The sequence below is a fragment of the Perognathus longimembris genome, chromosome 2, assembly GCF_023159225.1.
Source record: "Perognathus longimembris pacificus isolate PPM17 chromosome 2, ASM2315922v1, whole genome shotgun sequence".
Lineage (NCBI taxonomy): Eukaryota > Metazoa > Chordata > Mammalia > Rodentia > Heteromyidae > Perognathus > Perognathus longimembris.
Genome location: NC_063162.1, coordinates 101,245,294 through 101,271,297, shown reverse-complemented (window position 1 = coordinate 101,271,297; position 26,004 = coordinate 101,245,294). Strand labels below are relative to the sequence as shown.

The window sequence follows — 26,004 nt, the reverse complement described above, 5'->3', positions numbered from 1 at the left end:
AAAGAGAGAGGCTAGCCCTTTCTAACCAAAATGTACCTGCATACCACAAAGTATTCTCAAGTTTCAAGTCTCCATGAAAATTGTCCAGTGGAAAAAAAAATTTTTTTCTTCACAGTCTAGGTCACTGTGATCTCTGTGAAGCTTGGTAGTTGAAATCAGCAAAGAACAGTTAATCATCTTCTTGCCTCACTTATTTGGCTCCCCACACTTTGCTGCAAAACTTTATCAGAATTTAAAGTAGTAAAATCATAAATTGTTCTTAGTAGGAGCTTCTTATTTGTCTTGCAAGTACTCCTGAGAAATACAATGTGAGTACTTTGAATGACTGCTCATCTGAAGTAGCCCATTTTATGTACAAATTTTCTGTTTCAGGAACAGCTCTTGGACTACTATTCCTTGTTCCCTTACACCTCCAACCCAGCTCCCTCTCTTTACAACTAGACCCATTCTTTGTATTCTATGCCTTTGGGGTCCAGTGCAATGTGCTATGCTGATATGCAAAAAATTAGTATACTCTAAAGAAACACTTTCTACTCAATATAGCAGTGCTATGTGTATAAAATATTGTGCCTAGCTTTTAAAAGGGGCCTCATATCTTTTAGTTTTATCTGCCATTATCAAATGGGTAGAGTACGTACTGGCAATGCTATCTTAGTTAATGAAATTAAGGTAACAGGGATTTGGTCAGCAGCTACAGACCAAATTTGGGTCACAGGCCTTTCATTTCTGCTCCTATACTATCCAAATACACCTATTTTTAAGGTTCTGGCAAATATACAAGATCTCAAAACAAGCAAACTAAAAATATTGTTCAAAAACTGCTAGAAAGGGCTGGGGATATAGCCTAGTGGCAAGAGTGCCTGCCTCGGATACATGAGGCCCTAGGTTCGATTCCCCAGCACCACATATACAGAAAACGGCCAGAAGCGGCGCTGTGGCTCAAGTGGCGGAGTGCTAGCCTTGAGCGGGAAGAAGCCAGGGCCAGTGCTTAGGCCCCTGAGTCCAAGGCCCAGGACTGGCCAAAAAAAAAAAAAAACTGCTAGAAAAAAAAATCTACCTAAAACAAAAGACCCTTTCTCTTTAAATGAGATATTCAATGTTCTAAGATTCCTGTTTCTATATATTACCACTGTAACTTTTAACAAATCAATTCATTTTTATGAAAATTCCCAATTTCACAATTATATAAATCTAAACACAACATAAGATTAGAAACAATAATTTTACAAACAGAAACCGTAATTTTACAATAATTTTACAAACAGATTCCAGTCTCCTCGGAAGCATTTCAGAATATAACTTAATCATTTTGTTTATTAAACTAAAACTCTTTATCTTGCTTGGACATAATCATGATGCAATTTTTTTCTTCTTCAATCTCTATACAGCCTTACATCAGAACAAAACAAAATTCCATATACAATTCCAGAACTGCACTGTGGAATATATATATACACACACATATATATATACACACACATATATAATATAGTATTAGGTGATCATATATAAACTACAATTTACTTTTCCCCCTATAAAAAAATTCTTGGAAAGTTACAATCTTTTTCTTGAGTGTTTCATATATAAAAGAAGGGCAACCAGTAAGGAAAGAAAAAGGCTGAAAACAGAATATATGCTTTGTTGATGCTACTCTATTAAGATGGTCAATGGGTCATTTTTCAAAGTGGTTTCATTCACAAAGGTTTATACCCTATGATAAAGTCTTAGTGGAATTAAAAGGATTTTTACTTGAAGAACAAGCAAAGATGAAAAAATTTTACTAACATTTACTAGTGAGAATGTTTCAGAACTGAGATATTTCTTCAGTTTGAAATACTCATTTCAGATTTGATTAAATAAAAAATTAGGAACCCTAGAATCATATTTAAATGAGAAGGGAGAAGGGAGGAAAGAAAGAAAGAGGGGGGAAAAGTGAATGGTTGAGAAAAAAAGGAACAAGCAAGAAAGGGGCAGAAGTAAAGGAAGAGTAGAAAAGAGAGAGAAGTGAATGATATGTTCTCAATTTATTTGGCTTCCCCAAATATATGAACATTACAGTTAGAAAGAGGTAAAGAAACTCAAGCAAATTTCTGAATAGCTATCACTATACATATATAACCCTTATTGTCAAAAAATTATAGAGCTTCTCTTAAAATAAAAGGATATATATCTAGTAGTCTTCAAATAATTCAGCTAGTCCAGAGGGCAGGGAGGAAATCAATAAAATTAGTCTGATATTCAGAAAAAGTGAAGTTCCTAAAAAGCACAGTACTGTAATATACAAGTAATCATGGATTTCTAATATTTAAATTATGAAAACACTTTATAAACGCATATCACTCTAAGCCTAACAAGCCAGATGCCCTAGCTGAATGCATACACCTGATTATTTTTTCCCCTGGAATTGCTGTATGCCTAGAACACCACACAATTACCAGAGCTTTATGCAAGATCACAAATATTAAAGGAAGGGAGAATCTCATTAAAGTAATTTCAATGCAAGAATTACATTAGCCACCTTGGTTGTGATTCAGAGTAGCTTTTCAGATTCAGCAAAATGCAACCCACTAATGCTTGATATGTATTTCTCAACTAACCTAATCAGATTATTTCAGAACATGTTAACAATCAACAGTCAACAGCGCAAAACCCAAATGAAATTAAGATACTAAGAAGGACATCTTAGTACAATATGATAGTATAATAGTACAATATGATCTTATCAACAAGAAATCAACTTGATTCCAGTTCTTATTTTGAAAGGAGACAGAATTAGGGAAGTAAATACATAGAAAGGTAAGTAGAAAAATGTGAGAAAAGAAGAAAATGGACAGGCAAAAACAAAGATGAGCATGGACTGGAAGAGGAAAGTTCTGAACAAGAGAAAAATAGAGAAAGCCTTATAAAATGAGGAAGAAAGAAAAGGGATGATCAAAATGGAGGGAAACAAGGACTACTTTTATTTTTTTACAAAGAATCCAACTAAATACAACTACAGTTGTATTTGGCACTAAGTAAAAGTTGACGCTATGTTTTGTTTTTGAGATAGTATCTATATAGCCCAAATTGGTATCAATTCTTGCCTTAGCCTTAGCTTTTTGAATGTTAGTAATGTTAGTATTATGCCTCCACACCTGGTTTAAATTAAAAAAATTAAATGATACCAATATTTGGATTAATATTTCATCATATTATCATAAAATAACTTAAGGGTAGTAAATATATGCTTAATGATAATATGCACTTTAGGGGGAATAATGATAATGTGGGTATCCACTATATCTTGATATTTAAACATAATAAAAGTTAGGTAATAAAGAGGTTATTTTTTAAATAATCCAGTGACACTCTATATCCACAGGTTCCACATGCACAGATTCACCCAACTGCAGATCAATAATACTGAAAGAGACATTCCCTACTCCTGTAAGGGAGAAAGTTATATGCAAATATTAGAATTTTTATGTAAGAGACCTAAATAGTATCATATTGTGGTATATGTTGGAGATCCTCTGAAGATTCTAGTCTCATATTGTGGTATATGTTGGAGATTCTCTAAAGAATCTTCAGTGGATACCAAGGATAACTATAAAATAACAATTGTGGTCATTCAAAGTTATGCACTGTAAATAATATTAGCTTTGTCCACAAACTGATTCATCCCTTCCCTCTCTTACTTCTTCCCTGTCCCTTCTTTGTGTCTTACAGTAAAAACCTCTATGATTGGCAACAGCTATTACCTGAGTAATGCTCAAGAGTAAGTTAAATCATTGTTAGCAAATCTATTCCTCTTTGCCAGTTACATGCCTTCCAGGTCCTCCTGACAGCTGGATGACCACGTACTTCAGGTCTAGCAAATAAGATAGGACAGTTTTGCTAAAGCAATTTAGGAGAATCACTCTGTTACACTGCCATTTTAGCTGGCAGTGGGGCACTGTTCAACCTCTGAACCCTGCATTGCCTAGAAATGTGACAGCTATTTTGTGACTATAATGAGATAAACAAAAGGACAGCATAGATGTTGAGTAAAGCAAAGGAGGGAGGTAGAATGTTAATAGCTCAAAGGGTCTAGTACTACTGATATCCAGACAAATCTCTGTGTACGCCACTACTAATCTAGCTTACCAGTTACAGTTCTGTCTCAATCAAAACTAAGACGACTAATATAGGGAGAAACAAAAGAACAAATTCATCTACTACTGGTGGTATCCATTACAATAAATAATTACTCTGTAAATTGGTAATGGTGATGAAATTCTTAACTATTTAACCATTAGTTTCAAAGGTACTGAGTTTAGAATAACAAAATAACCCTAGCTGGTTTAGAGTTCTGGCATGAGAACTCTAAATTTCTGACATAAAATAACCACCTCAAAAAACTGATAGTCTTTTTAAAAAGCAGTCAAAATAGGGTTGGGATTATGAGCATTTGTGTGGCTACAGGTCAATTTCCATGGGCCGGAGAGGGGAGAGAAGGAAAGAAAGGGAAAAGAAAAGAGGGCGGGAAGGAGAAAGAGAAGATGGGAAGGGAGAACCAGCGTGTCTGTTTGTGTGTGTGCACACGCCTGTGTGTTAAGAGCACACACATAACACTATTTGCAAAACACCTAACCATATATATAACCAAAATATTACTGATACAAAGACTTATCCTTGTGTGTGTGTGTGTGTGTTAGAGAGCACACTCATAACATTATTTGCAAAACACCTAACCATATATATAATCAAAATATCTACTAATACAAAGACTTATCCTTGAGTGTTCATGAAGGGGATAAACTAAATGCCCATCAAGTGCTGAATGGATTATTATTTCTATAAAATGAAGTATTAAAAAAAAGGAATAGTCAAGCATGATGGCATATCCCTATTAGATACATACTCAGGAAATAGAGATAAGAAGGATCACAGTTCAAGGAATGAGGAAGGGGGGAGTGAAAGGAGAAAGAGAGGGAGTGGGAAGAGGAGGGGAATTAGCAATAACTCATATGAATCTCAGTCTGTGACTTAATGAAGCCTAGATAAAAGGAGTAACAGTGTATAACTTCAATTATATAAATCCATGGAAAACACAAATTAGTCTGTAGTAACCCAAAGAGGCTGCATGGGTTTTCAATCATTTCCTGAACCACAGGGGGAAAAAAATGGTTTTACTATTGTAATTAAAGTCCAGGTATGTAAACTGAAAACTGTATAGAATTATTCATACACAAATTTGGACAATTTTTTTGAGGAAGAGAAACAATTAGATACAGACTGAAGAATCACTACTGAATGTTAGCCCATGGGCAATTAAAAACAATGGGCATTCTGTACAAAATATAATAAAAATTAAGGCAGTTGAAGAAAAACTATTCACAGAGAAGAATGAAATGAAATATTATTCAATGAGTTGGAAAACTATAGAAAGCAATCATGCAAGAAAACCCTTAGGTTAAAAGACAGTGTATGTGTACACTGCAAGATAGCCACTAAAATAACAGAACAAGCAGTGTTTCTGTGGTTTGTTAATGAGAAAATAACATAGGTATAGAAGGTAATGAAGGACTAATTCATATAAAACAGAAATAGAGACATGTTACATGGTAAGGGGGAAACTGCACAAAAGAAAAAAGGAAAAAACAGGGAGAGAAAAAGGTAACATTTAAAGAGGAAAGGAATACAAGCTCACCAAGATAATACAATTGTTTACAGCAGTAAGCAATTTATAAGATGCAAAATTATTTTAGATTTTGCTTGCAATATATGATCTCCTGTGCATATCTTTTATGTCATTCCCCAAACATGTGGAAATGACAGTAAAATGGTTTACCAAAGGTTGGAGAGAGCAAGGGCTAGAAAGAAATAGAAAACCTTGATTAATGGAAAGTTAAATAAAAGACAATTAAACAGGAGCAAGAAAGTCTAGTATGGTACTACACACTAAGGTACTAAGTAGACAGAACAATAAAGAGAAGGTACTGTACATTGCAAAAATAGACATAAGAAAATCTGGATATTCAGACCAGAAGAAATTAAGAAATGTTTAAAGAGATAGTCATGTTCAACATGAGTGAACTACCACCCAAGGCATATATGTTTCAAAACATCTACTATATTAATACAGCTGTTTTAATATCAGGTAAAAATGAATTTAAATTAAAAATTAAGCAATCTGATGGTTAACCACTACCAAAAAAGAAGGAAAAAAAAAAAGCAGCCATGGGCTTTACTTTACACACCTCTAATTTCTAATTAAAATAAGAATACTGATTTCCAGTCATATTTAAACATAAAGGATAAGGCACATGAATGGAATAGTGGTCACTAGAAACTAGGAAGTAGAGAGAAAGGGTCAGAAAGAAGTAAAAAAGGAGAGGAAGCACCACAGACAAGAGAAAGTGTTTTTCTTTTCTTTTTTTTTTCTTTTGACAGTACTGAGGATTGAACTCAGCGCCTCATACTTGCTAGGCAAATATGCTAGTCTTTGCCATGATAGGCCTCAGATGCCAACCCTCCTGTAGCTTTCTGAGTAGCTTAGATTACCTGCATGTACCATAATGCCTGCCAGAAAGAGGGTTTGATTTTTTTTTTTTATAGCACATAGGGTCTTGGTTAAAAAAAAGCTAGGGTTTACTTCAAAATTACGAAGAGTAGAAAACTCCCAAAATAATTCATGTCTAAAGACACTGAATTGTTATCATCCTGATTTAATTATGTGTAATATACATGTATCAAATTATCCTAATGTAGTCCATGAAGATAAACTAATATTTTGTCTCGATCAGAAAAAGTATTAAAATTGTGTATTTAGTTAAGTGGTAGAAACAATACTGGGACCAAATATATAAAAGTTTCTGTAATCTCAAATGATGAAAACAGTTCTACCGCCCTAGAGTTTATAAAACAAGCTAAAAACAAAACAAAAAACCTGGAGTAACTAAAGATAAGAAAGCCAGATTTCTTAAAGCTTGACAATGCAATGCCACAGTCCACTAGTGGCATTTGTTAAGCTATAAGAGAAAAGACTGGAAAAAATATTGTTTATTGAAGTATGTAGCTGATGGGTTCAATCTTGCCAGAACTTCTTTCTGAAGCTAAAGAAAACAGTTAACGTGGCCAGGCACTGGTGGCTCATGCCTGTAATAATAGCCACTCAGGAGTCTGAGAACAGATGATCATGGTGTGAAGCCGGCTCACAGGAAAGTCCACGGGACACTAATCTCTAATTAACCACCAGAAAACCAGAAGTGGTGCCATGGCTTAATGTGGTAAAGCACTAGCTTTGAGTGAAAAGGCTCAGGGACATCACCTAGGCTGTGAGTTGAAGCCCCACCACCTACAAGAAAAGGAGTTTAACTTTTATAGGTCATATTTAACACAAATTCAGAATTTTCAATCACAGATGTTAAAAAAATACTATATGCTAGCTATAGTATGTTACTATTATCAGTTGAACATTTATCTGTTCAATTTCAATTTTACCTAGTTATTTTAAAGAAGCATTCTCAAAAATGTTTTCATGGTATATTTGGCTGATACCTGATTATCACCAAAACCTAGGGCTAATCTAGAGAAGTTTCTGTGTTAGGGAAAAGACAAGTTCTTGGATGTTTAATATCATTAGTAAGAGTTAGCACAGAAGAGATTACAGATAGGTACTAATCTCTGAAAGAGCTGAACAGAGACCCTCTTTCCTGATGACCTCTAAACATGATCAAGTATGTCTTCTTCATCCAACAAAAATCTCTACAGAATTCTGCACTTATTTACTGGGAAATCTTGTAATTCACAAGTTAAAGCCATCTTACTAATTAAAATGTCATAAATTCACTGTGGGGGCCTGGTATCTATGGTGATGCAGGAACTCATCCAGATCAAAATCTCTATCACCTATTTTTGAAAGCTAGTTAAAGCTTGAAGTAATGGAATCTGTTGCAATCCAGAAAGAAAAAAAGGAAAGAAAAGGTCATATGGTATTCTTTTTGTTTCTGTTCCTCTCTGTCTCTGTATTTTCTTTCTCTTATCTCTTCTCTCTCTCTCTTTCTCTGCCTTCCTGTCTGTCTTGTTTCCATCTCTCTCTTCATAATGTCAACAAAAGATTCTGAGGGTCAGCAAAAAGGAAAAAAAAAATAGAGACAGGAGTCAGGATAATTTCGTAGGTGGCTGGCATAAACTGACCCATGCTGTCACAAGGATTGATTATACAATCTTTTTGGTTATTTTTTTTTTAATACTGTGATATATTATGCTTCCCTACAAGATGGGCTCCAAATCATCAGTGTTCCCAAAATCTTATAAAACGACAAGGATGTCTACAGTGATCTTTTTTCCCTATATAAACAATAAAGCTTCATTATAAGGCTTTTCCATACAGAAATAACTTATTGCTTATATTTTTATGTAGGAAGGAAGAAAGTTCCTCTGTATCTAAGCATTCATTTAACTCATGTCTTCGAAAATAGAAATTCTGTAATACTGTAGTAGGGATTTTGCAAAGCTACAAAGCTATTTAAAACCTATAAATGAATACAGCACACTTATGCAATGAATTAGGAAAACAGTCTAATGTTCAAACAGGTTATCTACACTTACTAAAACAAGTTTGGTTTGAAAGGGATGCTAAAAAAACTGCACTAAATTTTTATTAAACAGTTGTTTTTGATAATGAGGAATGGTTATTGTTTTATACTATTTCAATTGCTAAAACTATACATCATAAACTAGGTGACTTATCAACAAAAGAAACTTAATTTCTATAGTTCTGGAAGCTGGGAAGTTCAAACTATGGTCCTAACAGATGGAGTATCTGGTGAAGCACATTTTCTGATTTGTACAAGGATATCGTTCTCATGTAATCTATGCTCAGTAAAATGAGGAACACAATGACAGAGAAAGGTTGGGGAAACATGGAGAAAGTTTTTTACAAGAGAAATAATCCTATTCATAAGTGCTCCTCCTCATGACCTAACTACTTCTCAAAGGTCCACTTCCTAACATCAACAAGTAATATCTACATATAATTGGGGAAAGGCAAATACTCACAGCATAGTGGCAATGACAGAACAGAACAGAACAGAACAGAACAGAATAGAACAGAAACGACAACATATCATGAGATATGGTAGCTCACATTTGTAAACCCATTTCCTTGGGAAATGGAGATCTGGAGGATTGTAGTTCAAGTCCTGTTTGAGCGAAAAAATCTGTGAGACCTCATCTAAACCAATAGATGGACATGCTGGCACACTGGTCATCCAAATACTCAGAATCCATAAATAGAATACAGGTCTAGGCTTGTCCAGGCAAAACTTTAAGACTCTATTCCAAAAATAACTAAGCCAAAAAGGTCTGGGGTATGGCTTAAGTGAGAACACTTGCCCACAAAGTATGAGGCTCGAAGGTTAAACCCCATTGTGTGTGTGTGTGTGTGTGTGTGTGTGTGTGTGTGTGTGTGTGTGTGTGTGTCTCTCTCTCTCTCTCACACACACACACACACAAAATTGACAACATATCACCAAGGTATAGTCAAAGCATAATATAGTCAAGTGACAGAAATTGCATGGTTCTTTCTTTAAAATAATTTAATTATGCATTAACAATTTGCTTTTATTTGAAAAGATCTCATTGAATTAATAGCATTCAGTCAAAGCATCTAAAGTCATTAAAGATATAACAAAATGGAGAATTTCTAATGTTTTAACTACGAAAGATTTTACAATTGATAAAGACAATATTAAAGACTACTATTTAAGGGTTTTTTTTCCTTTTCCTTTCTTTCTTTTTTTTCTTTTTTTTTTGCCAGTCCTGGGGCTTGAACTCTAGGACCTGAGCATGTTCTTGGCTTCTTTTTGCTCAAGGCATTCTACCACTTTTGCCACAGCACCACTTCTGGCTTTTGCTATATATGAGGTGCTAAGGAATCGAACCCAGGGCTTCATATATGCGAAGCAAGCACTCTTCCACTAAGCCACATTCCCAGCCACCTAGTTAACTTTTAAAATTATCTAATATTGAAAATGATGGTCACCAACTACACACTCAACACAGGAGAGACATCAACATTGGGATATCAAATGAATGCCAGAAACTGATTATTGAACAAAAGTGATAACATAACTTAAAAAAAAACTTCCTCATTGTTTAGGATATGAGCTTGTAAACCACTTAAGAGTATATTAATGAACATAATAAGTACTTCAAAATTACATAACTATAGCCAGAGGTTGGTGGCTCACAGGGTAAGCTCTGAGGTCAAGATTCAAAGGCAGCCAGCTCAAGCAGTAAAGTCCATGAAACTCTTATCTCCAATTAGCCACCAAAAACAAAAAGCACTAAGTAGAGCTGTACTCAAGTAGTAGAGCACTAACTTGGATTTACAAAAAATAAAGAAAACAAAAAAACCTGAAGGGAGGCACCCAGGTCCTAAGTTTAAGCCCCAAGACCAGCACAACACACACACACACACACACACACACACACACACACACACACACACAGATTAATTCTATTTTTAGTTTTCTTTTTTTTTTTTTTTTTTTTTGGCCAGTCCTGGGCCTTGGACTCAGGGCCTGAGCACTGTCCCTGGCTTCTTCCCGCTCAAGGCTAGCCCTCTGCCACTTGAGCCACAGCGCCGCTTCTGGCCGTTTTCTGTATATGTGGTGCTGGGGAATCGAACCTAGGGCCTCCTGTATCCGAGGCAGGCTCTCTTGCCACTAGGCTATATCCCCAGCCCCTTTAGTTTTCATTTATAATACTAATTACATAGCTATAATACCTGATTGATTGAAATCTACAACTTGAGAATGAAATAGATAAAGGCTGAAGTATATATTTTAATAAGAACTGGAGCTAGGTACCAGAGGCTAATGCCTATAATTCTAGGTAGTAACTCGGGAGGCTGAGATCTGAGGATTGAAGTTGATCATAGCTTGATGCCAATATAAGCTGAAGAGTCCATGAGGCTCCAATTAACCAGAAAAAACAACTCAAGTTCTAAGAGCCCTAGTCTTGAGCAAAAGAGAGCACCATGGCCTGTGTTCCAGCTTCAATACAAAATGGAAGGAAGGAGAGAGGGAGAGAGGGGGAGAGAGAAGGAAGGAGAGAGGAAAGAGGAAGGAAGGAAGGAAGGAAGGAAGGAAGGAAGGAAGGAAGGAAGGAAGGAAGGAAGGAAGGAAGGAAGGAAGGAAGGAAGGAAGGAAGGAAAGAAGGAAGGAAAGAAGGAAAGAAATGGAGAAAATATTTAAAAAAGAAGATGTGAAAAACTTGGAGAAAGATCATAGGATCAGCAGCATAAAAGTCAATCCTTGCTTGGTCCCAGTGGCTCAAGCCTGTAATCTTAGCTATTCAGGAGGCTGAGGTCTGAGGATTTGGGTTCAAAGCCACCCCGGGAAGGAAAGGCCCTGAGACTCTTATCTCCAATTAACCACCAGAAAACTGGAAGTGGCTCTGTGGCTCAAGTGGTAGAGTACTAGCCTTGAGCTGAGGGCTCAGGGACAGGGCCCAGGCCTAGAGTTCAAACACCATAACTGACCAAAAAAATAGAAAATAAAGTCAATCTTGAAATGCCCACAGCAACGGACTAGTTAAAGGGACACAATGATGATATTAAAATGGAAAAACCAACAAGATAAGGTATTACAAAATAAACAAAAAATAACATGCTGGGCTGGGAATATGGCCTAGTGGCAAGAGTGCTTGCCTCCAACACATGAAACTCTCGGTTCGATTCCCCAGCACCACATATATGGAAAACCGCCAGAAGGGGCGCTGTGGCTCAGGTGGCAGAGTGCTAGCCTTGAGTGGGAAGAAGCCAGGGACAGTGCTCAGGCCCTGAGTCCAAGGCCCAGGACTGGCCAAAAAAAAAAAATAATGATAACATGCTGAGCAAGTGGTGGGAAAAGCCTCTCTGTGAAACAGAAATTAAGGGAACATGCTAGAGCAACATGGAGATTGGGAAGAAGAGAAAGCCCATAGAAAACAAAAAGTTGTCGTTTTGTTTTTTTTGTTTCCCATATTCAGTATACACATTATGGAAAATGAACTCTGCAACTAGTGGGCAAAACCTGGAGTGGGGAACTGGGGAAAAGTGAAGAAAGGGGCAACATTATTCAAAGGAGAAATGTATGCATAATCTAAATTGTGATGCCCTTTGTACAACACCTTAATGATAACAATAAAATTATATTTTAAAAATTCCCTTTCAATATAAACTGCTGCACAAACTGTGGAATAATTTCACAATGATCAGAATAAACCAGATGATTCCACCACAAGCCAGCACTAGAATCTTTAGCTACTTTCCTAACTTTCCCATGTCTTAGCTTGTTTAACTATATAGAATGTGGACAATTATGTGATACTGTAATTGAGATAACAAACATAAAGCAACATAAAGCCTAGGGAAGACCAGGCATCCAATAAAAGATGCTTCAATCCTAATTCCTACACTGTATGTTCTCACAGCTGATGACATCTGTCTTGCTGCTCTCCAAGAAAAAGAACTAGCCTCCAAATATCAATTCTTTTTCTGATACTTGCTTCCCAAGAATTATCCCATTGACATTACAGATTAGGGGTTTCATACTTTTAGGTCTACAAATCCAAAAACCAGACTTTATGAAAATAATTCAGAAAAAAAGATCTGAAGAAGACAGATTGCACATAATTAAATTCAGAAATAAATGATTTTACATATGCAAGCATCAATTTACAGATAAGAAGCACAGCAAATTGTGTGAATTAAACCTGAATGTTAGTACCTTAGTACATTTTCTCCTGTTAGGAAAATGATCTAGCAAGCTGGTTTGGCCTGAACGCTGGTGTTGCTCTCCAAACTCACAAGTAGAAATCCTAAAGTCCAGAATGATTACTATTAGGAAGTGGGGTATTTGGAGGAAGATAGAACCCTATGAACATGGGCTGGGAATCTGGCCTAGTGGCAAGAGTGCTTGCCTCATATACATGAAGCCCAGGGTTCGATTCCCCAGCACCACATATATAGAAAACGGCCAGAAGTGGCACTGTAGCTCAAGTGGTAGAGTGTTAGTCTTGAGCAAAAAGAAGCCAGGGACGGTGCTCAGGCCCTGAGTCCAAGGCCCAGGACTGGCAAAAAAACAAAACAAAACCTATGAATAGGATTTGTTCCCTTATTAAAGGCACTCCAGAGAGCTCCTTTGCTCCTTTCACCAAGTAAGGACTCAAGAAACAGAAAGTTGGCTCTCACAACTACTTGACTCATTATTTTGTTAATAATGGCACAATGTCATGGAATTCACTTGCATATTGCCTGAGGCTGCTCCTCTCCACAGCAGAAAGTGTAGGTGTCTAGCCCCTGTTTACTAGGTGAATGGTGCGGCTCTGCTGAAGTTAGTGAACACAGGAAAATATATATAAAAAACACAGCTATGTTTCTTAATATTCTGAGAAGGTTGCTCTTGTGTCTGAGTATCTTAGGTAATAAACGTTTCATATAAACTTAGGTTATGTTACCCAGAGGCATCTGTGTGACTTTTGTTTGGTACTAAGGTTTGCCTCAGGGACTTGCCACTCTACTGCTGTAGCCACACTCCCAGCTCTGTGTGACATTTAGAAGGCAAAGGCTATACCTTTCCTACTTTTGTTGTTTTCTAAGTTTGGTCATGGAAGTATGTACATTTTTCTCTATTTGTCCTAACAGGCTCTAATGTCCATATCTTAGCTTCCTGAGAGTAAAAAGCACAATAGAGGTAATTGATTTTGTTGATCTGGATCCTATCTGATGCTGCATAGCTTGGAAGTAATCAACTGTGGAAAAATAGTCAAAACATAGGCAGAAGAGCAATCCTGGCCCAACCTGTTCAATTCTGAATGCTAAACTAGCTTCCAAACCCAAGTGAACTATGATTCTCTTTAACAGTTAACAAATGCATGCACACACGTGCGCACGCACGCGCGCGCAAACACCCCCCCCCCACACACACAGTATATGGCTTTTACTTGAGCCCTCCATCTTATAGCCTATAATGAATACCTGTTAACTAAAATTGGCTAAGTAGCTTCTGTTGTTTTTAAGAAAACATTAATCAATGCAAGCATCCTGAGGCACTCATGTATACAGATTTCAAATTTAAAAAAGAAGTCCAGATTGAGGTTCAAGTTGAGACTTGAAAATTGTCAGCAAATTGGAAGGCATAATATCATTACTGAAAATTAAGAGTAAAAACAAAAAGGTCAGGGGCTGGTAATATGGCTTATCAGTAGAGTGCTTGTCTACCATGCATGAAGCCCTGGGGGGTTCGATTCCTCAGCACCACATAAACAGTAAAAGCCTTAAATGGCTTGTGGCTCAAAAGGTAGAGTGCTAGCCTTGAGCAAAAGAAGCAAGGGATGGTGCTCAGGCCCTGAATACCAAGTCCCATGACTAGCAAAGAAAAAAAAAAAAAAAAAGGTCAGAAAGAGGAAGTGCAAACATTGAAGAAGTTCAGAAAAATAAATAAAATAAAAATGAAATTTAAAACAGCAATGTCATGAAAGAAAAAAAAAAAGAAATCAGGGAATATTTGGGAATGAAGTACAAGAGTAGAGGGTATCAAGAAGTTGAATGGGGGGGCTGGGGATATAGCCTAGTGGCAAGAGTGCCTGCCTCGGATACACGAGGCCCTAAGTTCGATTCCCCAGCACCACATATACAGAAAACGGCCAGAAGCGGCGCTGTGGCTCAAGTGGCAGAGTGCTAGCCTTGAGCGGGAAGAAGCCAGGGACAGTGCTCAGGCCCTGAGTCCAAGGCCCACGACTGGCCAAAAAAAAAAAAAAAAAAAAGAAGTTGAATGGGTTTAGGGTAGTCACAGCAGAAGATCACAAGAGCCTAATAGCTATGCCCTTAAGAATGCATAAGATGATGCTAAGTGAAATGAACTCCATGTTATGGAAACGACTGTTATATCACTGTTGTAATTACTTTCAACATGCCATGTGAAACCATAGCTTCTATTGTTGATGATCCTCTTGTATCCCCTTCCTGTGGCTGTGCCCACACTATCACTGTATCTTTTCTGAGTACATTGGAAACTGTATATACTGGTATTAGAATTAGGAAAGTGAAGGAATATCAAAATCGAGAGACAAAGGATAAAAAGACAAACGACTACAAAGGCAATACTTGTAAAACCATTTGGTGTAAACCAACTGAACAACTCATGGGGGGGAGAGGAAAAGGGGAAGGGGACGGGGGGAATGAGGGAGGACGTAACAAAGAGTACAAGAAATGTACCCAAGGCCAAATGTATGAAATTGTAACCTCTCTGTACATCACTTTGACAATAAAAAAAAATTCTGAGAAAAGTAAAAAAGACTATCTTTTGGGAAATTCAGTGGTCACTAGTGACATAATTGAATATAGCTTATGAGTGTATATTAGGAACCAGAATAAAATGGTGGCTACCTGAGAGGTCAAGAAATGGAGGCACTTCTCTGATGAGGAAATGAGAATGGCCAAGAGACATATGAAAAGGTGCTCTACATCACTGGCCATAAAAGAAATGCAAATCAAAACAACATTGAGATTCCATCTCACCCCAGTAAGAATGTCCTATATCAAGAAAACTAACAATAACAAATGTTGGAGGGGATGTGGACAAAAGGGAAACCTAATTCATTGTTGGTGGGAATGTAAGCTGGTTCAGCAACTCTGGAAAGCGGTATGGAGATTCCTCAGAAGGCTAAACATAGAGCTACCCTATGACCCAGCAGCCCCACTTTTGGGCATCTACCCAAAAGACCACAAACAAGAACACACTAAAGCCACCAGCACAACAATGTTCATTGCAGCACAATTTGTCATAGCTAAAATATGGAACCAATCCAGATGCCCCTCAGTAGACGAATGGATGAGGAAAATGTGGTACATATACACAATGGAATTTTATGCCTCTATCAGAAAGAATGACATTGCCCCATTTGTAAGGAAATGGAAGGACTTGGAAAAAATTATACTAAGTGAAGTGAGCCAGACCCAAAGAAACATGAACTCTATGGTCTCCTTCATAGGGAATAATTAGCACAGGTTTAGGCAAGTCACAGCAGAGGATCACAAGAGCCCAATAGCTATACCCTTATGAACACATAAGATGATGCTAAGTGAAATGAACTCCAGGTTATGGAAACAACTGTTATATCACTGTTGTAACTACTTTCAACGTGCTATCTGTAACCGTAGCTTCTATTATTGATGATCTTCTTGTATCCCCTTTCTGTGGTGTACCTGCACTACCTCTGTATCTTATCTGAGTATATTGGAAACCGTGTATACTGGTATTAGAACTAGGAAACTGAAAAAGGGAATACTAAAATTGACACAGGGTAAAAAAGACAAACGATTACAAAAGCAATACTTGCAAAACTGTTGAGTATAAATGAACTGAACAACTCATGGGGGGGAGGGGGGATGAGGGAAGAGGTAACAAACAGTATAAGACATGTATCCAATGCCTAACCTGTGAAACTGTAACCTCTCTGTACATCAGTTTGAAAATAAAAATTTTAAAAAATAAAAAATGAATAAATAAATTTTAAAAAATAGAGTAAAAAAAAATGGAGGCAGTAAGAGCACTCTTCCAAATCATTTAGTTGTGAAGTAAAGAGACTAGAAATAGCTACAGAGAAAGTTAAAAGCCATGTAAACAATCGGTTAACATCAAAGACTCCTTTCTTCAAATGTGGGAAGAACTTGAGTATCATTATATGCTGCTAAAAGCAGAAATACTGAAGATTCAGAGAAGCATAAGACTAAGTTCAGGATTACCACATTAAGGATGGTATGAAATCAGGCTTTGGTAAGAAAGGTAAATGACCAGATGAAGTGGCATCTTTGAGAATGAAGTCTCCAGGCAGTTGAATAAAACTCATGTCTCATGGCCTTGGTTTTCTTTGAAAGAGTGAAACAATATCATATATGTCCATAAAAAAAGGGACTGCACTGAAGGCTTACAATGAATAAAAGAAGATTTGAAATAACCATTTGCGAAATGAAAAAGGGAACTGGGCATATTGAAAAGTAATGTGATCCCAGCTGCATTTAAGAAACATAAATTTTAATTATATTAATCTTGCAGTTGTCTGGTTTTTGTTTTGTTTTTAAACAGCACTGAATAGCCTTGGCATGGAAGCAAAATCAGGAATAGATGTTCAATGACCCTCAGATGCCATTTTGCTTTGCAGACTTAGTAGAAACATAAGGGTAAAAGAATTTGAGGTTAACATTAAAAGCAGTGGTCCTTTATTTCAGACTTAAATGAATCACAAACTTTGGGTATTAGGCTCAGCTACATTTTAAAAAGTGCTTCCAGAAATTTTTAGGCATGCTAAGGAATCACTAGCTAGAAGAAGCAGCCAGATCTGAAATCAATTTAATACAGAAAAAGACTAGACCCAGAAAAGAGAACAGAAATATGACTGACAGAATAGAAAACTACTAGTAAAGACAAAAGATGTTCTGAATAAAAGATTGAGACTTTACATGAATAAAACAATTATGTGTTATAATTGAAATAAATGAGAAGGCAAGGAAAAAATAGAACTCCATGGTCAACAAGAATGAGATAGGATAGACATGACCAAATGCTAATCATGATAATAAACAGCAATGATAATAGAAACAAAGAAAGAGAGAGTAGGCCAGGTGCTAGCTTCTTGCCCCTACAACCCTAGCTACTCAGGAGGCAGAGACAGGGAAAATTAGTAGTTTGAGGCCATTCAGGCAAAAAATTCACAAGAATACATGAGGAGCATGGTGGGATATCCCTAATATCCCAGCTACATAACGGCTCAGATTGGGGAGGGTCATAGTTCAAAGCTAACCCAGGCCAAAAAAAAAAAAAAAAAGAAGTCCATAAAACTTCATCTCAACAAAGTGATGGGGCTGGGAATATGGCCTAGTGGTAGAATGCCTGCCTTACATACATGAAGCCCTTGGTACAATTCCTCAACACCACCCATGTAGAAAAATCCAGAAGTGGCACTGTGGCTCAGTGGTAGAGTGCTCGCCTTGAGCAAAAAGAAGCTAGGGACAGGGCTGGGGATATAGCCTAGTGGCAAGAGTGCCTGCCTCGGATACACGAGGCCCTAGGTTCAATTCCCCAGCACCACATATACAGAAAACGGCCAGAAGCGGCGCTGTGGCTCAAGTGGCAGAGTGCTAGCCTTGAGCAAAAAGAAGCCAGGGACAGTGCTCAGGCCCTGAGCCCAAGGCCCAGGACTGGCCAAAAAAAAAAAGAAGCTAGGGACAGACAGTGGTCAGGCCCCAAGTTCAAGCCCCAGAACTGGCAAACAACAACAACAGAATCGAAGTGATGAGAGTGTTGGTACACACTTGTCATTTTATACATGCAGAAGGCCTAAGAAGGAAGAATATGGTTCAGGCCAGTCCAGGGAAAAAGGGAAGTCCGATCTCAAAAATCACCAGAGTAGAAAGGTCTCATGCTTAGCTCAAATAGTAGAGCAACTGCCTAACAAGCACAAAGCTTGAGTTCAAACCTCAGTATCACAAAAAAGATGGAAAAAATTAAGAATGCTAGGATAATAGACCCATACTCGAGGCGGTATATCAAACGTTGAATTTAATATATGAAAATTTTGCAGACACTGATATTGCCTAAATCTTAGATGAATATATAGGAAAAACAAAGGTTTTAGGAAATGAAAGCAACCACATTAAGAAAGGGACCACAAATCGCAATCACTTTCCAGTCTAAAATCCCCAAAAGATATAATGTATATAGGAGAGAGGGTACAAATTTAAACCTAGCAGTCACTCCCTAGGATGGAAACTGTTCTTTCTTATTTAATTGAAACACAGTCTCTTTAAGGAGTTTTCTTCCTATCTTTCAAGGATCTCAAAATGTGTCTCATTTACAATGTAAAGAGAAAACTTACTTTTAAACAGTCTAAAAATTTTATTCTCATAATTTAAAACATAATTGGCATGAATTTTATAAAGATGAAACTGATTTCAAGTAAAATTAGATAAGGGAAAGAGGAAAGCTGGATCTATAGGAAAGCCCATAATGTCTTTTTTCTCACTATGGTTTTGATTTATACATATATACATATATACATATATCATGTTTGCTTTTCATTATGTGATGTAAATGACAACTAATTTTCTATTTTATGATTCCTACTTAGGAATCATAAAATAAGCACTGTTATTATTTAAATAGTACTTACAACACTAACAATATTATTTAACACTAACAATATTAATTTTATGCAATAAAAATAAACAAAATGACATTCCTGGCTAAAAATATAAAAAAATCCTTAATATTGATAACTACATAGGCCCAAATATTAAAGTATAACACAAATGTAGAAATGACACAATTCCTATTTATTTTTTAAGTTTGATTTTTGTTTTTCTATTTGTTTTATTCTTGAAATCTTGCTAAAAACCAAACCAAACCTAGACTCTTACAAATGCTTTATTCCAACCCCTAATTTGTTGATTATAATACATCAACAGAAAATTAAGCAAGGAGAAACAGTACCATAGGAGAAATCACAACGCATTTTTTTAAGTATGCCACTGGTTAAGGATTCAATTTTCTAGACCTAGGACCATTAAAGTTTGGATCCAATAACCTCATTTACTAGCCCCATTGTCTTTAACAAAATGCAATTACAATAATAACTTTATTGGGTTACTGAAAGGATGTCTTGAACAAAAAAGACATACTGCAATTATTATATATATACACTTATCACATGAAAATAGATTTCACATTACATATGTTATATATTAGAGATCTTCAGGTCTATTTTTAAATTAAATATATCAGAACAGTTCAAATACACTTTCCAGTATTTAAGCATATTCTACTTCTCCAATTTAATTTCAGATATAGCTGTTCGGTAACATAATTTAGTCATATATATAATTGTATTTTTTAAAAACATAGTCATTTGTATTCTAATGTGCTTAAAATTAAACAGGTGATTTCTTTTTTAGTTACCTGAGTCTCCACACCCTGTTCTAGCAGACGTTTAGCTTGATTTTCCACTTCAAGTCGAGCTCTTGCAATAAAAAGTAGATCATTTTCTATTACTTCTATCCCAGAAAGATCTATTCCTTGAGACAGATAATCTATAAAAAAAAAAGATTTTATCATTTAAAACTAAATAAATATCATGTACTCTTTAAATAGCAACCTCTTCAATAGTACAAATTTGCTACTGAACAAAATTCTCTTTTTATATTTTATTTTTTATATCATATTTTTTGGTTTTGCTTTTTTTTTTTTTTTTTTTGCCAGTCCTGGGGCTTGGACTCAGGGCCTGAGCACTGTCCCTAGCTTCTTTTTGCTCAAGCCTAGCACTCTACCACTTCAGCCACAGTGCCACTTCTGGCCGTTTTCTGTATATGCGGTACTAGGGAATTGAACCCAGGGCTTCATGTATATGAGGCAAGCACTCTTGCCACTAGGCCATATCCCCAGCCCCTATATCATATTTTTTTATTGTCAAGTAATGTACAGAGTTGGAGTAACAGTTACATACATAAGGTAGTAAATACATTTCTTATCAAACTTTTTATCTCCTCCAGTTTTCTCCCACTCTTGACCCCTCCCTGGTTCTTTCCCCTCCTCCCCTAAGTTGTACAGCATATTGTCTTTATAAGTATTGCCGTTGCATTGGTTCACTTTTTGCCCTTCATCTCTCCATTTTGGTGATCCCCTTCCCTAGTTCTGATAAATGTACATACAATATCCAGTGTACCAAAGTCAGTTACAGTGACAACAGGGGTAAAGCCATGGGGAAGAAAGGCAAAAGAAAAAGGCATAATTTTATAGGGTACATTGGAAATAACGACAACAAATATAAACCACTAATTTCCAAATCTTGTAGTTCATTTCACTTAATATCATTACAATTCCTTTTAAAGCCTGTATTCTTAAACAGTTTCCAAAAATTTTCTTTTAATAACTTTTTTTTTTGGGGGGGGGGGCCAGTCCTGGGCCTTGGACTCAGGGCCTGAGCACTGTCCCTGGCTTATTTTTGCTCAAGGCTTGAGCCACTTGAGCCACAGCATCACTTCTGGCCATTTTCTATGTATGTGGTGCTGGGGAATTGAACCCAGGGCTTCATGTACACGAGGCAAGTGCTCTTGCCGCTAGGCTATATCCCCAGCCCTCTTTTAATAACTTTACCTTCAAGCTAAATATTCCAAGTAAGATACAGTTAGTAAAGCAATGATGGAAATTATTATTTTTAGTTCAAAGCGATGTCAATAAACTACATTAAAACATATCCAATTCAGAGCAAGATACCAGTGGCTTGTGCCTGTAATCCTATCTACCCAGTTACTCAGGAGGCTGAGGTCTGAGGATCAGGTTTGAAACCAGCCTGGGAAGAAAGTCCATGAGAGTCTTATCTCCAATTAACCACCAAAAATTGCCAGAAGTAAGGCAGTGGCTAAAGTGGTAAAGCTCTAGCCTTCTAGCCCAGACCCTGAGTTCAAGCCATAGGACCAACACACACACACAAACACACACACACAAACACACACACACACACACACACACACACGTCAGATTGAAATAAATCTGGGGAGGAGGGTGAAGTCAAAGGGAAGGGATCCACTTAAGAGAAGAAGGGGGATGGAATGCAGTCATAATATTCAGTATATATATATATGAAACTGAAGCTCTGAAAATTGAGGGGTTGAAGCTATGGCTCAATTAGTAGAGTGCCAGCCATACCAGGGACCAAGTTTGAGACCCAGTCTCAGACCAAAAGAATATTGAGAGGATGGGTGGGGTTGGGCATTGTTGGATAAGATGGAGAATGATGAAAGGGATGACTCTGATCAAGATGCTCTGTACTCATAAACTGACATGCTGAGTTGTAACTCCTTTGGTCAACTACTTACAGATAGTAAAATTACAATAATAATTTTTAAAAAGAATACAAGGCCTGAGTTCAAGCCCCAGTATCTTAGCACATGTGCACACACACACACACACACACACACACACACACACACACAATCAAATTTATCCAAATAGAACATTACATCATTTTTCAATTGATAGGATACCAATTTTTTCCCTATATTCTCCAATTAGAACCATTTCTTAATATTTAGTCTTCTTATTTAGCCCTAGCACTTACATATATCATAGTTTATTTAAGTTTGGTTACAACATACTACCTAGGACAAACTACATTAAAACATCCAACAGGGGCTGAGAATATGGCTTAGTGGTAGAGTGCTTGCCTTGCATGCATGAAGCCATAGGTCTGATTCCTCAGCACCACATAAACAGAAAAAGCCAGAAGTGGCACTGTGGCTCAAGTGGTAGAGTGTTAGCCTTGAGCAAAAAGAAGCCAAGGGCAGTGCACAGCCCTGAGTCCAAGCTCCAGTACTAGGGGGGGAAAAATCCAATACAAAGTTAACTAACCACCCAGTAGTACTCAAGTATCTACAGACTGAACAGATCTACATTGAATTAGAGGAAAAAGGAAACAATATAAAGGGCAATTATATAGTAGTTACCACTAGTTGTACTTCCACAATCATTGGTTTGCAAATAGGACCTAAGACTTATCCTAGAGGAAAGATTACTGAAAAGGCTGTCAAATTTCTGGCCATACATAGTGCCTCAGACTTCACGGAGTGAAATCTCAATTTCTTGACCCATTCATCTATTGAGGGGCATCTGGGTTGGTTCCATATTTTACCAATTTTTAAAAAACTATAATGACCACCATGTTGCTTTTTCCCCCCACCCAGTCCTGGGGCATAGACTCAGGGCATGAGTCTACACAGGACTTCATGCATGCAAGCACTCTACCGCTAAGCCATATCCCTAGCCCATAGACTCTATGGTTTCCCTCATTGGTAATAGTAAATATCTAGGATAGTCCTAGCAGAGGATCACAACAGTTCAATAGCTATGTACATATGAACACATAAGAAGATGCTAAGCGAAATGAACTCCATTATGGAAATAAGTGGTTTATCATTGTTGTACCATGTGAATTATGCCTTTGCCTTTTGTCTTCCCCATGTATTGTATATACATTTATTGGAACTAGGGAAGGGAAGGAGAATATCAAAATGGAGAGGCAAAGGGTAAAAGGGCAATCAATACACCAGCAATACAAGACAATATGCTGTAAACCAATTGTACAACTGGGGCGGGGGAATGTGGGAGAAAATGAGGGAGGAGGTAACAAGTGGGATAAGAAATGTACTCACTACCTTACATATGAAACTGTAACCCCTCTGTACAACACTCTGACAATAAATAAATAATACCAAAGGAAATGTAATCATTACCTTACTTATATAACTATAACTCCCATGCTCATCACCTTTTCAATAAAGATAAAAAATTTAAAAATAAAGGAGGGAGTATTTATAATAAGTGAAACAGATTTAAGGGTTAGCATGAAAATATATAAATATAGCTTCCACTGGGTAAATAACAGGGTATTAAATTAACTTCATATAAGAGAAAATTCACAAGTCAATGTGTGGAAACCAGTTAAACTTCTCTCACAACCACTGAAATTATCTTTTTTTGTGTGCTAGTCCTTGGGCTTGAACTCAAGGCCTGAGCACTGTTCCTGGCTTCTTTTTGCTCAAGGCTACTAGCACTGTACCACTTGAGCCACAGCACCATTTCTGGCTTTTTCTATATGTGTGGTACTGAGGAATTGAACCCAGGACTTCATGTATATAAAGCAAGCACTTTACCAGTAGGCCATATTCCCAGCCCTGAAATTAATCTTTATATAAAATGAATTGTAAACACTCAAACACATTTAAGATCTTTAAAACACTTTTTTTTCTTGGAACTGGGGATCAAACTCAAGGCCTTAAGCATGCTAAGTATGGTGTCACTGAGCTATGTTCCCAGTCCCCAAAGTATCTTTTAACTAGAAATTTATTTCTACTTACAGAAACAGGTACATTATTTCAGAAGATGAATTAAATAAATGTTGAACTAGAAAAAGGTGATTATATGACTCAAGAAAAGTCACTTAACCTTTGTAAAAATGACAATTAAAATAACTATATTCAAATCAAACAGAGAAAGATGCATGGATAAATAAGATGACATACATAAAGAATGTTTTCAAAACATACTTAAAAGCTATATAGAAGTAAGCTATTATTTTCATACTAGGGCATTAGTTGCTAATTCCTCCCTTTCTGATGAGGGTAGGATAGAAAAAGATCTTGAAGAACAGATGATCATACGTTATAAAATGTGTACATTTCTAGGCAGTCCATACCTAAACTGTGCTCAGAATAACCTCGGATGTATGTAAACTCTTCTGGCTAAATCTTTATATATTACATCTAACACACTTGTCAATGCATGTCTGATCTTCCTATTCTTCCTATTCTTCAACGCTTCACTTTAGCTGGGCCTCAGTGGCTCATGCCTACAATCTGAGGATCTGAGTTCAACATCGGCTGGAAGAAGAAAGCCTGTGAGACTCATCTCCACGCCCCAGACTCAACACACACACACACACACACACACACACACACACACACACACACACACACACACACCTTCACTTGAAAAACAGGGTGATTTCATATGTAATTAAGATGAAGCTCCTAATCCAATATAACTGCTGTCCTTATAAAAACGGGAAATTTAGCCTGGTGCACACCTGTAATCCTAGCTACTAAGGAGGCTGAGACCTCAGGATCACAATTTTGACCACAGCCTGGTCCAAAAAGTAGGCAAGACACTTATTTCTAATCAACCAGCAAAATGTCAGAGGGGAGCTGTGTCTCATATGGTAAAGTGTTTAGCCTTGAGCACAGAAGCTCAGAAATAGTACCCAGGCCCTGAATTCAAGGAAATTTGAACAGAGACGTTACATGGATAATGCTACATGACAGTAATAAAGAGATTCCTGTGATATTTCTACAAGCTAAGGAAGCACAGATTGTCAGCAAAGCACAAGAAAGTGGGAGAGACATGGAACAGATTCCTTCCAAGGCCTCAGAAGAAAACAAACCTACTGACATCTTGAATCTGGAATTCTATTCTTAAAAACATGTAGAAAATAAAATATGTGATTTTCAGCAACCTAGTCTGTAATACTCATTTATATCAGCCTGAGAAAACTAATACTACATGTTTTACATGATATCACTATAAGAACCTAATATTCACACAACCTTTCAGTGAGGCATTGCTTCAGTGAGGTACTGCTTGACTTATAGAAAATGAAACTGAGATGCAGGGCAGTTAATTAATTTACCCAAGTTTCCAATTATTAAATAGTAAGGCAGAATCTGGACCCAGGCATGAACAATATTTGTTTTAGTTCAAGCTGCTATAATGAAGTAATATAAACTGAATAATTTATTACCAACAAAAATTTATCTCTCAACTTTCTGCAAGCTAAAGCTCCAAGATCAAGGCATCAAAATACTTGGTTTGTGGCTCTGACAGATTTACAGGCTTTCACCTCACTAAGTGGAAAGAAGGCGAAAAAGTATGGGGTAGAGCTTTTATAAGAACACTAATCTCATTCATGGAGTCATCTCCCAAAATAGCATCCAAGCTATTCAACATCAGTATCTGATTCTCTAGCTGCCTCAAACTTTGTTCTCTTCGCACTCTCTAAAATGTTTTAAGAAAATCCTTTCTAAATCTAAAGCAGCTGTAGATTTGGTTGACCTTGTCTAGGAACCCTGATTGATAGATAAGAAAATGTATTAGTGAGGAAATGGAGTTTGGGGGAAATCTCAACTACCTACAGAAAATATGGTCACAGACCCAAAAATATCTTCAACATATTTTTATATAAATTTTGAGTTTTCCACTGTGACAGTGAGAAGCCAGCCTAACAAGCCATAAAAATAATTTCTCTGCCATTTGAAGTACGATCATCTCATCTGATCATAAACACTTTATGGGCAGGCCGTACACAATGACCATAGCAGAGTTCTGTGGAGGCATGAAGGTAGCCAGGCAAGGAAAATGAGGGGAGATTTCAAACTATCATGGTTTT

At 36.9% G+C, this 26,004-nt stretch overlaps 1 protein-coding gene across 1 annotated transcript in view; it reads right to left on the bottom strand.

Annotated features, from left to right (window-relative positions):
- Cog5 (component of oligomeric golgi complex 5) overlaps positions 1-26,004 on the bottom strand; it is a 204,912-nt gene that overhangs the window by 102,195 nt on the left and 76,713 nt on the right. The window contains exon 7 of the mRNA XM_048339804.1: positions 19,968-20,098. Coding sequence (XP_048195761.1) covers positions 19,968-20,098 — 131 coding nt within the window. The remainder of the gene's footprint in view (positions 1-19,967; positions 20,099-26,004) is intronic.